At 40.4% G+C, this 14,303-nt stretch overlaps 1 protein-coding gene across 2 annotated transcripts in view; it reads left to right on the top strand.

The window, feature by feature from the left end:
- The window catches only part of DCLK3 (doublecortin like kinase 3), a 41,071-nt gene extending 28,673 nt beyond the window's left edge, over positions 1-12,398 (top strand). For both annotated transcript variants that reach the window (XM_020803388.3, XM_073003819.2), the window contains 3 exons: positions 1,915-2,047; positions 7,633-7,800; positions 9,528-12,398. In XM_020803388.3, the coding sequence (XP_020659047.3) occupies positions 1,915-2,047; positions 7,633-7,800; positions 9,528-9,724 (498 nt within the window). In that variant the 3' untranslated portion in view covers positions 9,725-12,398. The remainder of the gene's footprint in view (positions 1-1,914; positions 2,048-7,632; positions 7,801-9,527) is intronic.
- Positions 12,399-14,303: the final 1,905 nt, after the last annotated feature.

The raw sequence follows: 14,303 nt of genomic DNA on the forward strand, positions 1-14,303 counted from the left end.
ACTCAACATGCCCAAATGGAATTATTGGTCTTTCCTCACAGATGGCTTTTCCTTCCTACTGTGCATTCCATATTACATATCTTCTTGATCAGATTTAAAAACATGTTCTTGTTGCTCTTCTTTGTTCTTAGTATCTTGGATTATAATAAAATGAAAATCAAAATAAAAGTAAAAGTATTGTGGCATCTTAAAGACTCACAGGGTTTTTTTTTCAGTGTGAGCTTTTATAGATTACACAATCCATTTCATTAGACTTGTGATTTTGAAATGGTTGAGGATTTTATACTGGAAAAAACCCTCTTATTTTGAAAATTAAAATTGCATTGTGAATACTTGGCTTTTGAGTGACACAACAGTCTGCTGCACACGGTATTTTAAAAATACCTTGCAATTCACAAAACATGCTAAATAACTGCCACAGCATAGGTTTTATTTTGGTGATAAGCAAACATATGTGCTATATTAGGTCTACTAATAGCATCCACTGGCAACAGAGCTTGGGAAAGGGAGGATAGAAAGCAGTTATCAAACAGAAGAAGCATGCTACTACAGCTTAGAAAAAGTTACTTTTTGAACCACAACTCCTAGAATTCCCTAGCCAGCCTGGCTGGTGAGATTCTGAGAATTATAGTTCAACACATAAAATTTCAAAACACTGGGCTATTGTATAAAAATAATAATTCTACACAGACCCCTCCCAAGCTTACAAACAGGCTTCATTAATAAACATAAGGGCAATTTACAATATACAGGCAAAGTGTTGAAGTGCTTATTGTTTGGCAAATACAGCACAGATAAGTGGAAAATATATTTATCTGCTAAAAGAGATTAAAAATAATAGCAAAAGAACCTAGCCTTAATCTGTTCTCTTGGTTTCACACTGAGCTAACAACGTTTGGAAATAATAATGTAGTATTGCCATCTTGTGTTGCAAGGAAATACAGCAAAGGAAAATGCAGTTTTCTCAAGCTTGAAGTTTAAAACAGTTATAAAACAAGCCCTGCACAGATGGGGAATTGCCATTTAGATATGCAGTACTTCACTGGAGTCCTAGATTTTTTTATCTTGTAATGGGAATAACATATGTCCATAAACATACGTTTGTACTAGCTAGCCAAGTACTGTCTACCTGATTGTAAACAATCTCTGCACAACGTCAGGCAGAGGTTGACCATGACCTGTGGCCATGACCCCACTTGCAAAGGATAGAGAAAAGCAAAAGCTTCAGCCTTTTTAATTGTGTGTTTTATCTGTGGACTCTAGGTTTAAAAAATAAAGTACATAGGCAGTGTGGTTACTGTACAGTGGACCCTCGACTTACAGATGGCTCGACTTACAGACTTTTCGAGTTACAGACTTCTCTGGCTGCAAAATTTAGATTTGACTTGCAGCCAGAGAATCGACTTACAGACCAGAAAAAAACCAAAATGGAATAAAAATAGAATAAAAACCACTGGTTATGGGATTAATCGGTTTTCAGTGCATTGTAGGTCAATGGAGATTCGACTTACAGACTTTTCGACTTGCAGCCACCATTCCAATACGGATTAATTCCTTAAGTAGAGGGTCTACTGTACTGCATTGGGTCTTACTAGACTTGGATTCATATCCCCACTTTGCCATGGAACCCACTGGCTGATGTTTAGTCAGCCACAGTATCTCAGTCTGGTTTATCTCACAGGGTTGTTGTGAAGACAAGATGGGAAGGAGGAAAGCCATGTGTGCTGCTTTGAGCTCCTTGAAAGAAAAGTGGGATATACTAAATGTCATGAGCAAGCACAGACAACCACCCTAGATTCAGCTTTTGCATTCTTTTAGTATTCCATTTTTTCTTGCACTTATGTTAAGTTTAAGCTGTTTGTTTCCGTATACTGCAAACATGCAACTTGATCAATATTTTGGTGTTTTGTGCAGGTCCAACGTAATACAGATAAAACAACCACACTCAAACTAGCAGATTTTGGCCTTGCAAAGCGGGTGACAAAACCCATATTCACTGTCTGTGGAACTCCAACTTATGTTGCCCCTGAAATACTTGCTGAGAATGGTGAGTATAAAATGTAAATCTCCTATGTCCACCTTGTAACTTCGTATGTTATCTAATTATAAAAATAATAAACATAACATCTAACAAGACATTGCATTAACCTTCTCATCATTGTTTTGCCTTGCTTGGCTTTTAGCCAAATGATGATTTATACAGCGCAGATGGTGTTTGTTCAAATATGTGAACATGTGGCATTATATGATGTGTTAAGTGTCTCAGATTTTCCTCTGTAGCTGTCTCTCCCTTCTTGTACAGATCTGTTATCAACTAATCAGGCCTGCTTTTTTATTGCTTTGTGTGATTGGTTGTCCCTGAAGGTGTCCTCAGTTTGATTCTGCTCTCTTCAGCCATTCAGCCACTGCACTTTGGAAAACATAGTCTCTTCATTACCTTTGTAAGTGGAAGCCATATGGGTGCATGTTTCTCAACAGCAAAAAAATGGTAATCATGAAAGAAGAAGCAGTTGCAGTTAAAGTGTTTTCAAAAGAGCAACCTGTAAAGGTAGTGAAGTTGTATGCTATTACAGATGATCAGATCTCAGACTGAATCATAGTTCTTTAATTTCTTTGATGTACATGAAGATAACTGTCTGTACACAGGGACAAAAAACAGGTGGAAGGAGACAGACAGCTAGATGGTATGACCTGCAATTAGCAGCATCAGGCTACTCCTCCAGATACTGATAGAACACAATCAGTTATTTTTTAAAAAGTAATTATTTCACCAGATTTTTTACTAAACGTTCCATATCTGGATGCTACAGATGACCACATTCCCCTAAGCCCCAAGATGCTCTCATCTTCCTTCTGCTTGGCAGAGACACACAGAAAATCCAAAATGTTTGCAAATAGTAGAGCGGCCCACTTGATATCCCTTATGTGCAAAGACATGACTTTGGATGGGTTATAGGAGGCAAGATAAGTGTGCAGAATAGCCAGTATGGATGCCTTTGCAAGAGATGTGCTAATGAATGGGCAAACTTCATGTTTTAAACCATGATCACAACACTGCCTACTCAAGGGAAATCCTTGCTCAAGAGAGAGTACATTTGGAACTACCTAATTACATAGGAATATTCCTGTACACCTGGAGCAGTAAAAGCAAAATGTGCTGCTTATATATCATGCCACAGCACTTGAAAGCAAAGCAAAGCATGTTGCTTATATACCACCCCATAGCACTTAAAGCACTTTCTGGGAGGTAAAGGTCAATTATGCAGGTTACACATTGCCCACCCCCACCTCCAGTGAGCTGGGTACTCATTTTACTGGCCTCGGAAGGATAGAAGGCTGAGCCAACCTTGAGCCAGCTACCCGGGATTGAACCCCAGGTCATGAGCACAGTTTTGGCTGCAGTACAGCAGTTTAACCACTGTGTCATGTGCCTCCACTTGAAGCAGGCTACACATCCCACCCCCCCGCAAGCTTGGTACACAATTTACCGACCTCAGAAAGATAGAGGGATGAGTGAACCTCTAGCTGACTGCCTGGGATTGAACCCTGGTTGTGAGCAAAGTTTTAGCTGTAGGACTGCAGTTTAACCACATCACCACAAGGCTCAGTAAGGCATTCTTACAATGGCCAGAGCACAAGTGATAGCCAGAAGACAAGGGGAGAAGAAGTGTGTCAAAGAGAAACCTAAGCGAAAAAGGATAGGTGAAAGATCCAGACTTGAACATGTCTAAGTGAGGACCAGAACAGCCAGGCAAAGTGTCAGTCGCCAAGGATACCATTTAAAAGATTTTTTTAAAGCCAGAATGACTTTCTTTCTATTGCGTCGTCAGTAACTGGCTCTGTGTAGTGCTAATCCCCAGCAGTATTGGTCAAAGAGGAATTTTCTAAAACTCTCCTTGTACAACCAACCACCCCAGTGAGGAGGCAGGATGACAAATCTCCCTGCTCAGCTGTTGAGTGGGCGGCTCTGTGGGGAGGCAGGGAAGCACAGGCCATTGCCATCCCAACCCCAGGATAAAGACACGAGACAATGATGTGTATTAAATATGGGCCACACTTTATTAAAATTATCCGACTGTAAGATTTGCTATCTTTAGGAAAAGAGGGGGCCTGCAGTAGTGCGGAAACAGGTGAAAGGCAGGGGTATATCGATACCCCTTGGCCAATAAATGGGTGAGTCCCTGGCTCCAAGTACCAGCGGTCTCCAGACAGCAGGAACCTGGCCAGCTGCTAATGAAACACACACACACCCAGACCTCAAGCCATCTTTAGCTGATGACCATTTTTCCAGAAGTGGCCCAGCGCATCTTCCCACCAGAGGCACTGTAATCACATGATCCACAGTGCCGGGAGGTTGGATGCGCTGTTAGCTTATATGATGTTACAGTTGGGACACACCGAAAATACCTGTTATTTCCTCACTACCCGCCCGTGTGACTAAAATATGTACCACCAATTTACCAACAACCCTATTCCAGTGTGGGATAGGCAAAATATTCCCCCATCCAAAGGCCAATCAGGATGAAGGTCAGAAATTCCTATCCAGCCCCTGAAAGGCGACCAAAACACTCACACTAGGGAGGGTGGGTGCCCGGAAACAGAGAGGGCAATGTGAGGGTGGAAAGCCCTTAAATAACCTGGGCTCCCCACCCTCACCAAACAAGTATTGTGATCCTTCAACCAAGGTCTCAGTCCCATCCAGGGTGTCTGGCAAGGAGCGTGTGCGCCTTCTGAAGTCCTGAAGGACTTCTCAGCGATTGCTGCAATCTACTTCCATTGTTGGTGCGACAAGAATGATGCTGGCTGTGTGTGTTGCAAGGCAGCCAGTAATTGGATCTGCCAGTTCTGGGAGGGACCAGACTTCCCAGGCACCTGTAGTGATGGTATTCGTATTTGTACCTCCAGCAATATGAATATTAATATCCCATGTCTAATCATCATCCATATTGCAGGACATAACATTTCATGTTCCTTCTGTAGAGAAAGCATTGGATGATGAGCATCCATCAAATATCCCCACCAGTGTTGATGCACTAGATCAGGGGTCAGGGAACTTTTTTATTTTTTACTGCCCCAAAAATTTATATATGCCGACATTACCCCCTTGATTCGAAAGGAAGGAAATCATACATTATTTGAATTAAAAATATTATCGAATCTACACAGGCCGTGTACCGAACTAGCAGGATGCACCAAATTTGATAAAGATGTGCACTATTTTTGCTGGAACACATTGCACTCCAGCCATGGTGTGGTATAGGGAGTAGTAAGGTGTCCAACGTGCCTAGCAAGTTGCATTAAATTTTTGCTAGCTTGCAGGGGATTTAATCATCATCAGTGGCTCCCAGAGTGGTCCTAGCAATGACATGCTTGCTAGAGACAGCCAACATAGAATTGGGGGGTGGGCTTTCCCTACCACTTTAATCATTCTATGTGTGGTGTGCAAAAAGGAACAAACCAGGCTAAAGGTCATGTCACTCACCCTGGTGCCACAGCCCATTATCAAAGGACCAGTGTGCTTTTTTTATCATCATCAATGGAAAACTCAGCAGTGGCCAGAGGGTTGGAAAAGATCAGTCTACATCCCAATCCCAAAGAAGGGAAGTGCCAAAGAATGCTCCAACTACCATACAATTGCACTCATTTCACACGCTAGCAAGGTTATACTCAAAATCCTACAAGGCAGGCTTCAGTAGTATGTGGACCAAGAACTCCCACAAATACAAGCTGGATTTCGAAGGTGCAGAAGAACTAGAGACCAAATTGCCAACATGTGCCGGATTATGGAGAAAGCCAGAGAGTTCTGCTTCACTGACTATGCAAAAGCATGGCAGAAAGTGAAGACTTAAAGAACCTCTTAATGAGGGTGAAAGAGGAGAATGCAAAAAATGGTCTGAAGCTGAACATTAAAAAAAAACTAAGTTCATGGCCACTGGCCCCATCACCTCCTGGCAAATAGAAGGGGAAGATATGGAGGCAGTGACAGATTTTACTTTCTTGGGCTCCATGATCACTGCAGAGGGTGACATCAGCCACGAAATTCAAAGATGCCTGCTTCTTGGAAAGAAAGCAATGATAAACCCAGACAGCACCTTAAAAAGCCACCCTCCCCCCGCCTTAATTCAGTTTCTCTTTTGCTTGACTGCCTGTTCATTTTCAGTTTTGAGTCAGTCTGTCTCTCTCTCTCTTTCTCTCTCTCTCTCTCTCTCTCTCTCTCTCTCTCTCACACACACACACACACACACACACACTCCATTTCCTCCCTCCCTCCATTTTCTCCCTCCCTTTTCTACAATTACATACATTTAAATAAGCCTGATGAAGTCCTCGGTCTCTTGCACCTTTCTTTCTTCCCTCCTTCCCTTGCTTGCTCCTTTCCCACCTTCTGCTTGCTCGCATTCATTTCCGGAGGAAGCAGTCATTCAGAAGCCCCAGATTGATTGATTGCCTGGGGCTAATCCCCACCTGTAACCAATCAGGGAGGCTTATCTCTCCGATCTCTAACAGAACAGAGCATTTAGAAGTGCCCTCCTGAAATGAAGGAAGTAACAGAGAGAGGTGCTTACAGTTCAAGGTTTGGCTGCAGAGGGTGTGGGTAGGTGGGAGGGAGGAGGGTAGCACTCTGCTCATTACCCCCAGGATTTTCACTTTTACCCCATTTGGGGTAATTTACCCCTGTTCCCCGACCTATGCACTAGATGGAGTGGCAGCCATTGTGAATGATTGCTTTTAAAAAAATATTAGTTCCATGCAGTACTTTGGCTAACAAGACTCTGTTGCTTTGGGAAGACTTCTCAGACCTTAGAAACTCTGGACCACTGGGTATGCCTCCACCTCCAGGCTTCAGCTCTTTTATGCTGCTTGGTAGTCCACTAGCATCTCCAGGGCTGTTGGTGCCCCTTAGTAGACATTCCGCAGCTTCATCCCTGTGCTGGGTGCCCCAGCATTGCAGATACTGCTCCTGTTTTTGTGAAATCGAATGCTTTCTGGGACCTCTGGCAAAAAGAGTAAGATGTGGCTCTTCAGAGCCAACCTAAATGATAGACTAATATTCCCAATGTGGCAGAGCCTTATGCCATTTATGCAGCCCATTGCAGTGAGTGCCCTATGGCACCTACTGCTAAAACCATGGCTAGTGGAGATGGAAAGGTCCATAGGGTTGAAGTCAGGACAACAAAACAAGGTGCAGTGAAGACAAAAGACCTCTTATTGAAGTAGTGTTGCTTATCCCCTGTGAAGGAGCTCACATACATGGAATGTGGTTTCATCAGTAATTCATTGTGTAGCTGACAAATTATATTGGTAGTAGAATCTAGATTCTAGGTATGGAATATTCTGCCACAAGTGGAGATTAAACTGTTTGTCACATTGTTCTAGGCTTCCCCTGCCATGGAATTGTCTTAACTTTGTGCACTAATTATGTTAAAATGCACTATGCAGTTTTTTCCTATCAGAAAAATTCCTGCAGGAGTTTTTGCACTTCAGGTGTAATCTAAGGATCATCTGAAATGATACTGCGAATTGCACAGCTAAATCAGATATTCCATTCACTTTTTATAATATGGAACAACAATTTCTTACAAATGATTTGCATAGAACATGGTTTTTGAGTTTATTTTTCTTTCTTCTTAGGCTATGGACTTGAAGTGGACATGTGGGCTACTGGTGTAATACTCTATATTTTGCTTTGTGGCTTCCCCCCCTTCCGAAGTCATGAACGAGATCAAGAGGAGCTCTTTCAAATCATACAACTTGGCCATTATGAATTTCTTTCACCATACTGGGACAATATTTCATCTGGTAAGCTTCCTAAAATAAACACTCCAAATTAAATTAATTTAAATTACAGTGGTGCCTCGCACAACGAGTGCCTCACACAACGATGAATTCACACAACGATGCCTTTTTCTGTTAAATTTGCTGCCTCACACAGCGATGTTTCCTATGGGGGATTTTCACACAACGATCTCCCTTTTCGCTCCTGTAAAAGTGTCTTACAATGTTTGGACGCTGTTTTAAATGATTGCAATGGTTAGTCCACCTCCTGAAACCTATGCAAACTGATTTTGGTGTTGTTCTGACACTTCGTTAATTTATGATGATTTTTTGTTTTTTCCATTGGAAACCATTAGACAGACCATCCAATGGTTTCCAATGGAAAAAACAAAAAATCATCATAAATTAACGAAGTGTCAGAACAACACCAAAATCAGTTTGCGTAGGTTTCAGGAGGTGGACTAACCATTGCAATCATTTAAAACAGCTTCCAAACATTGTAAGACACTTTTACAGGAGCGAAAAAGGACTTTGCAAAGGCATTGAAATGTATTGAGTCGGCTTCAGTACATTCCAATATAGGAAACATTGTTTCACTCAACGATGTTTCCTATGGGGATTTTCGCTGAACGATGGCAATCCATTCCAATTGGAACGGATTAACTGGTTTTCAATGCATTCCTATGAGAAATGGTGTTTCACAGAACGATGTTTCACACAACGTTGATTTTTTTGGAACCAATTAACATCGTTGTGTGAGGCACCACTGTATTAAGGGGTAAAGTTGCAGACTGATGATGCCATCATTACTTATGCCTGCACAGCTATGCCAATGCAATTCCAGCCATTATCTTCTTAATTGCTGTTTTATACCTTATCCTTACATTGTCTCATGGCCTGCCTATAGATCTTTACAGTGCATTTTGAAATCATAATGTCTGTTGTATATTTTTTAATGACTAAGAAATGAAACAGTAGCTGAAATCCCATTGCTCAGTGTAGTAAGTTGCAACTAGAGTATCCGATCGAATCAGCAGGGATTTGGTGAGTCAATTCTTCCAAGAGTTCTATTGAATTGATAGGCCTGCTCTGATAGCAGCTTGTTACACTAAGCAACAGGATTTCAGCTAGCGTGTGTCACAGTACTGCCATGCACTGAAGCTCAGTTCAGGCATTCAAAAGTGCTTTAAATAAACATGTTAAGAGTAAAGTATGTTTTAGCCCTACCATCCTACCATTGGTTTCCTCACATGGCAAGCAGCAGTCTGATGTGGATAAGTGCCGGGTTCACCGTGCTGATCACTTTTTCTACAAAATGAATTGAATTTCTGTTTTCAATTTAGCTTTGGCAATTACGTTGAGTTCTATGACCAAATAATGATTTGCCAAACAAAATGATTGTTTTGTGAATGAAATAAAAATGATAAGAGTAACCTCTGGAGAAGTTTCCTCTATGTATGGAGTCTTTCCACATGAGTCTGAACAGTGGAAAATCAGGGGTCAGAATCACATGGTAGGACTAAGCATGTACAGGATGGTTTCTACTTAAGACTTCTGCTCTCCATGCAAAGAGAGTGATATTGGAGCATTATAGGGCTTCTAAACTCCTCCTCTGGCATGTATTCTTCAAGCACTGTAGAATGCCTGAATAGGGCTTGAGTCTTCACTCAGATCTATTTCTACATTCTTTCAAGTTGAGAAGCTATTCAAAACAAGCTTATGTTAACTGTTCATGATTCTGCCCTTAATAGCTGCAAAAGATCTCATCAGCAGACTCTTAGTGGTTGATCCCAAAAAGCGATGCACCGCTCAGCAGGTTCTCCAGCATCTGTGGATCCACACTGTTGGAAAAAATAGCAGCAGAAACTTACAAAGGGAGGTGACTGTCAATCTTGAGCGCCATTTTCGGAGCCAGCGCAAGGTGGAAGCTACTACTGAAGACTCATAAAGACCACAGCTAAATGTACATACTGTACTTTGGTGTGGGTCCCCAAGGGAAGTGCAGTGATTGTGTTTTGTTCAGATATACCATCTTCTCTCAAAACCTGAATGTAGCTTATTTGGAACTGAAGCTGGCTTTGCACAGCACTGGTGGATTGACCTTCCGTGATGTCATGTGGCCATATCCTCTTCCTACGAAGCTTTTTTCTACTTAAAAATATTTTAAAGAGAAAAATTACAGTTTTCAGCATTAAAAATGTGGGACTGTCAAGAATGAACTGGTGTTTACTGATTAGTACATCTGTCCTTGGCTATCTAACTAAGAAAAAAAAACAAGAGCTGGTCAGCTGTAGAAATATACTCTGTCTGTCTCTTACTTGGTGTTAAATGGTTTTTTTTAAAAAAGTATCCTGGTATCTTACACTTTTCTTTAGAAGTTAGGACATCACAATTTGATTTGATGGTGTGTTTTAAAGTAACTCTGAAGTATCTCAGCAAATACAGCCCACACAGATGTTGTCTATCTGCTATTTAAATAGTTAAGATTTATCCTATGTGCAATCTTGCCTTGTACATTCTCTATTTTTATGCATGGGCCAGGATCCAAAGAGCTAGTTTAGCTGTGCCCATGGGCTCAGGTATGGGAATGCCCAATGGGATTTTTGACATGAAACAGTAAACGTAGACACATCCATTTGAAAGTCTTCTCAGTTTCACATGTAGCATGCCATGTGGCATGGGTTGTTGCTGAAGAACCTAGTAGCCCTGATAGCATACAGAGATATCTGTGAGTTCTTTGAGTCCAAGCTACTGAATTCAGCCTGGGTGTTAGTACTTTTGGTTGTTGTGGGTTTTTCGGAGCTCTTTGGCCGTGTTCTTAAGCCTGAAAAACCCATAACAACTATCAGATCCCAGCCGTGAAAGCCTTCGAGAATACATTGTTAGTACTTTTCTTTATTTATTTTATTAGTAAGAAATTGGGTAGAGGCACTTCCTATATGTACCATATAGTGTGTGTGTTGGAGTCTTGTTTCAAATGTATTTGGATGTATATTTAATAACCTGTGTATACTTTAGTAGTAGAAATCATGAGAGAAATATTAGCAAGATATACTGCTAATGCAGATGTAAATTACTTTAACTGAAACCTTTCCATTTTCCTCTTCTCAAGCTGAGAAATCTAAGAAAAACTTCCTTCTTTTACTCAAAGTGTTAGATACTATTGCCCTGCAGGTTAGGTGCAGGTCTTTTATACACATGTGTAACATTTTGGTTGATTCTAATATTATGTAATCTTCTTCGCAATCTAACCTCTTTGTCTGGAGCATGCTGGGCAAGCTGCTGCTGTAAACAACAAATACATACTACAGTAAAAATAAAGACATAACAAAAGCAAAAATATTGTAACCTTCAAGACTAACACATTTATTTCCATATGAGTTTTGCAAATTTGCAGCCCACATTTTCAGATACAACAGGGAAGTGTTAATTCCCTGCACTGATGTACATTTCGACAAGTAGCCTGCAACATGAATGAAGATCCTGCAAATAGCAGCAATGAGCAACTGTGGCCCATGTTTGCCATCAGCTCAGGCTGTTGTAATCAATAATGAGTAGTTATGTGGTTTCAGTTGAATGACAGATCAGATGTTCAGAAGGGATGAAGGGATGTGCAGATTTGGCAATATGAATTTGCCAGTCTTACTGCCAATGGGATGTGGTCAAGTATGATAGAAATACTGGAAGGTTGGTCATCTGTCCTGGCATGACTAACACAGTGGCTTCTGCTTGTTCAACAATGAGCTCCATTTCTAATCCCTTTCTGAATTCTAATTTAGATGTGGGGAAGGGCATGGCTTTTGATAAACCCCACAGAGAATAATGAACAACAAAGACTCATAAATCTGAGGAATATAAATATATTTTTTGAAAATTAAATGCCTGCTCACTTTGCAGGGATTTGCTTTTTCCTAGATTTTTTGTTCTTGGAAGGAAAGTTTTCTTTCTGGAGAAAGCATAGCCTTATTTAGGTACATTATGTCTGAAACCATGAAGGACTATATTGGTGATAGGGAATGGAGGTGTGCGCATAAGCAGTCCTCTACTAGGAGTAAAGCAGACCATCAATGCAGTGCAAAGGGCTGCAACAGCACATGTAAGCACATTCACTTGGATGTACCTATGGTGCTTCTGTGATGGAGAGCCCTGCAGGGCTCTTCATCATGGAAGCACTGGAAATGTGGTCATCTGAACCCATTTATGAACATCCCTGCAGACCTCGCAGAACATTGAAAAGATCTAGATAAGGGGGAATGTATGGGTGGAAGTGCCCCCCCATTGATTTAGCTCTTCATGCTTTCAGTCAAAACAATGCCAGAACAGAAAACTGGTTTTTTTTTCTTTTGGAAGAAGGAATATGTGAAAAATATGTAGATCTCTCTGTCCCTGGAAGCATAGAAACAGATACTAGTGCCACAATTTGCATGAGATTTTACTGTTGTTCTTCATGTATTACTTTTATTCTGAGTGTGTCTGATGAACTGCATTCTGTTACTAGTTCTTGGCTGCACAGCTGCAGTATCTCATTTTTGTCTCCTGTCTTTTCATTCTTTGTTTTCACTGCATTGAACTGTAAAGTCGATGAGCAAAAAATTAAAATAAAATAAACAAACAAAAACTCAGGAGACAGCTCTTTGTTTTGGGTTTGTTTCCTTGACGAACAGACAACAGATTTTTCTGTGTTTATAGAATAATCTTCTGTTTTAAAAAAAGTTCATTCTTGGAATTGTCAGAAACGAGGCCAGCTCAAATAGACTTGTAGAAACTGCTAGTTTTAATAGTCCCACCATATAGCTATAGGATAAGAATGCATTTGCTATTTAGTGATAGATACCTTTCCTTTGGGTTTTGGTATTTAATTATTAAAAAATGAAACAATTCACATGTTCAGGTGTCAAAGGGGCACCTGTACTTGTTCTTTGTGTGACTGAGAAATCGAAGAGTAGTGTGTGATGAGTTTACTTCAGTGGAGCAAAAAGGATGTTTAAAAGAGGATGTGGTTGAGTGAGTTTGCAGTGCTCAATTTTTTCTTTAGGAAAATGATAAAAGTGAAGCCATTTAATAGCCAGAAGAAAAAAGTCAAAACAGAGAGTCAGTTCTCGGAATACTTGAATTATTTATTGGACCCATTGCATTTAGCAAATAAAATCCCCTTTTCTCCCAGTTCTCATTTCTGTTTCAGCAGAGAATGCAATACCAGAGCATACTTGGAAATGTATGGGAACATAAAGGCCATTAAGAATGAATAGTAATTCCAAAACACAATGGGCACAATAAATAATTTCAGACATCTTGAGAATCGTTTTCTCCTCCATCTTTCAGTTTCTTCAAAGATTTCCTACCTGACTAGTGATGTGGTATCTGAGCATTACTGTAAAGAAAAGTAAGGTGATGGTGCTTGGTGAGGTAATGTGGGAGGGGACAGCTCTACTTACGTCATGTACTCCTTTTAGTGTCAAATGTATTTCCCTCCGTCATTTTGGAGAGAAACATGGATTGTGCATGACTAAATAAACATGTCTGTTTTCCTGATGATATTGAAAAAATAGAAGTTTTGGCTTTGAGGACCATAAGGAAGTATTTAGTAATGTGAAGTTATTCTGTTGCTTTTCCGAGCAAACTATACATGAGGCTTCACTTCCTGTGCTATCTTTAATTCTGTAAAAAAAAAAAAAAAAAAAACAACTCCGTTTTTGCCTAATTTGAGTAGACATCAACAAAATTACTGCTTCTTACCATGAACTCAGTAAATTGTCTCTATGGGGGGGAATAGAGAGAGGGGAGCTTCCAGAGGTTCAGTCAAAAACATGAGATTTTGCACTTTTGTAAATATCTGATGAAAGTGGAGTGGGATTATTTGTCTTTGGTTCTAGAAGTAGGAATCACAACACTAGAATTGCAGAGAGCATGATTCTATCTTCATAAAGAGAAAAGAAGGAAAGATTTTTGCAAAAGACTTTCTGTATTGGCTTACTGAGAATAAAATGAGGATGTGATAATATAGACCTGAAATGGAAATTTTGCCTTTAGTACAGTATTAAGAAGGGATTTAAAGCTGCCTTGGATTTAATCCACACTTAATTAAGGTATGCTGTAAAGTTCCAACCACTTATCAGAGTTCTCAAATCCATGAATAACTCTGAAACTTTATTGATCGATTTATTTCTGTGCAATACCGTCTGGATAACAAGTCCACAGATGCAGTAGGCTTTGTGCCTTAGCCATTTTTAAAATGGTCAAAGTTGAATGAGATGAACACACACATTTTCAAGGTCAGTGCTGCTGTCAGCTTGGATATTTCAGGCTATGTTTCCCTGCCCTCTGAGGAACTCCCCATTGTGATTTTTCCATGCTGCAGCACAGCAGAATACTTTGCTTGTAATCAATTATTTAGAAATATTCTTTGTATCACCTGCAGCCCAGCAAGGAGTATGTTTAAGGAGGGCACCATGGGGAAATTTTTGACAGCCCTTGAATTGTGGAGAGTGCTTTCTCCGTATCACTTAACAAGCTATGGTAGGAATGGG

The sequence above is a fragment of the Pogona vitticeps genome, chromosome 6, assembly GCF_051106095.1.
Source record: "Pogona vitticeps strain Pit_001003342236 chromosome 6, PviZW2.1, whole genome shotgun sequence".
NCBI classification, from domain to species: domain Eukaryota; kingdom Metazoa; phylum Chordata; class Lepidosauria; order Squamata; family Agamidae; genus Pogona; species Pogona vitticeps.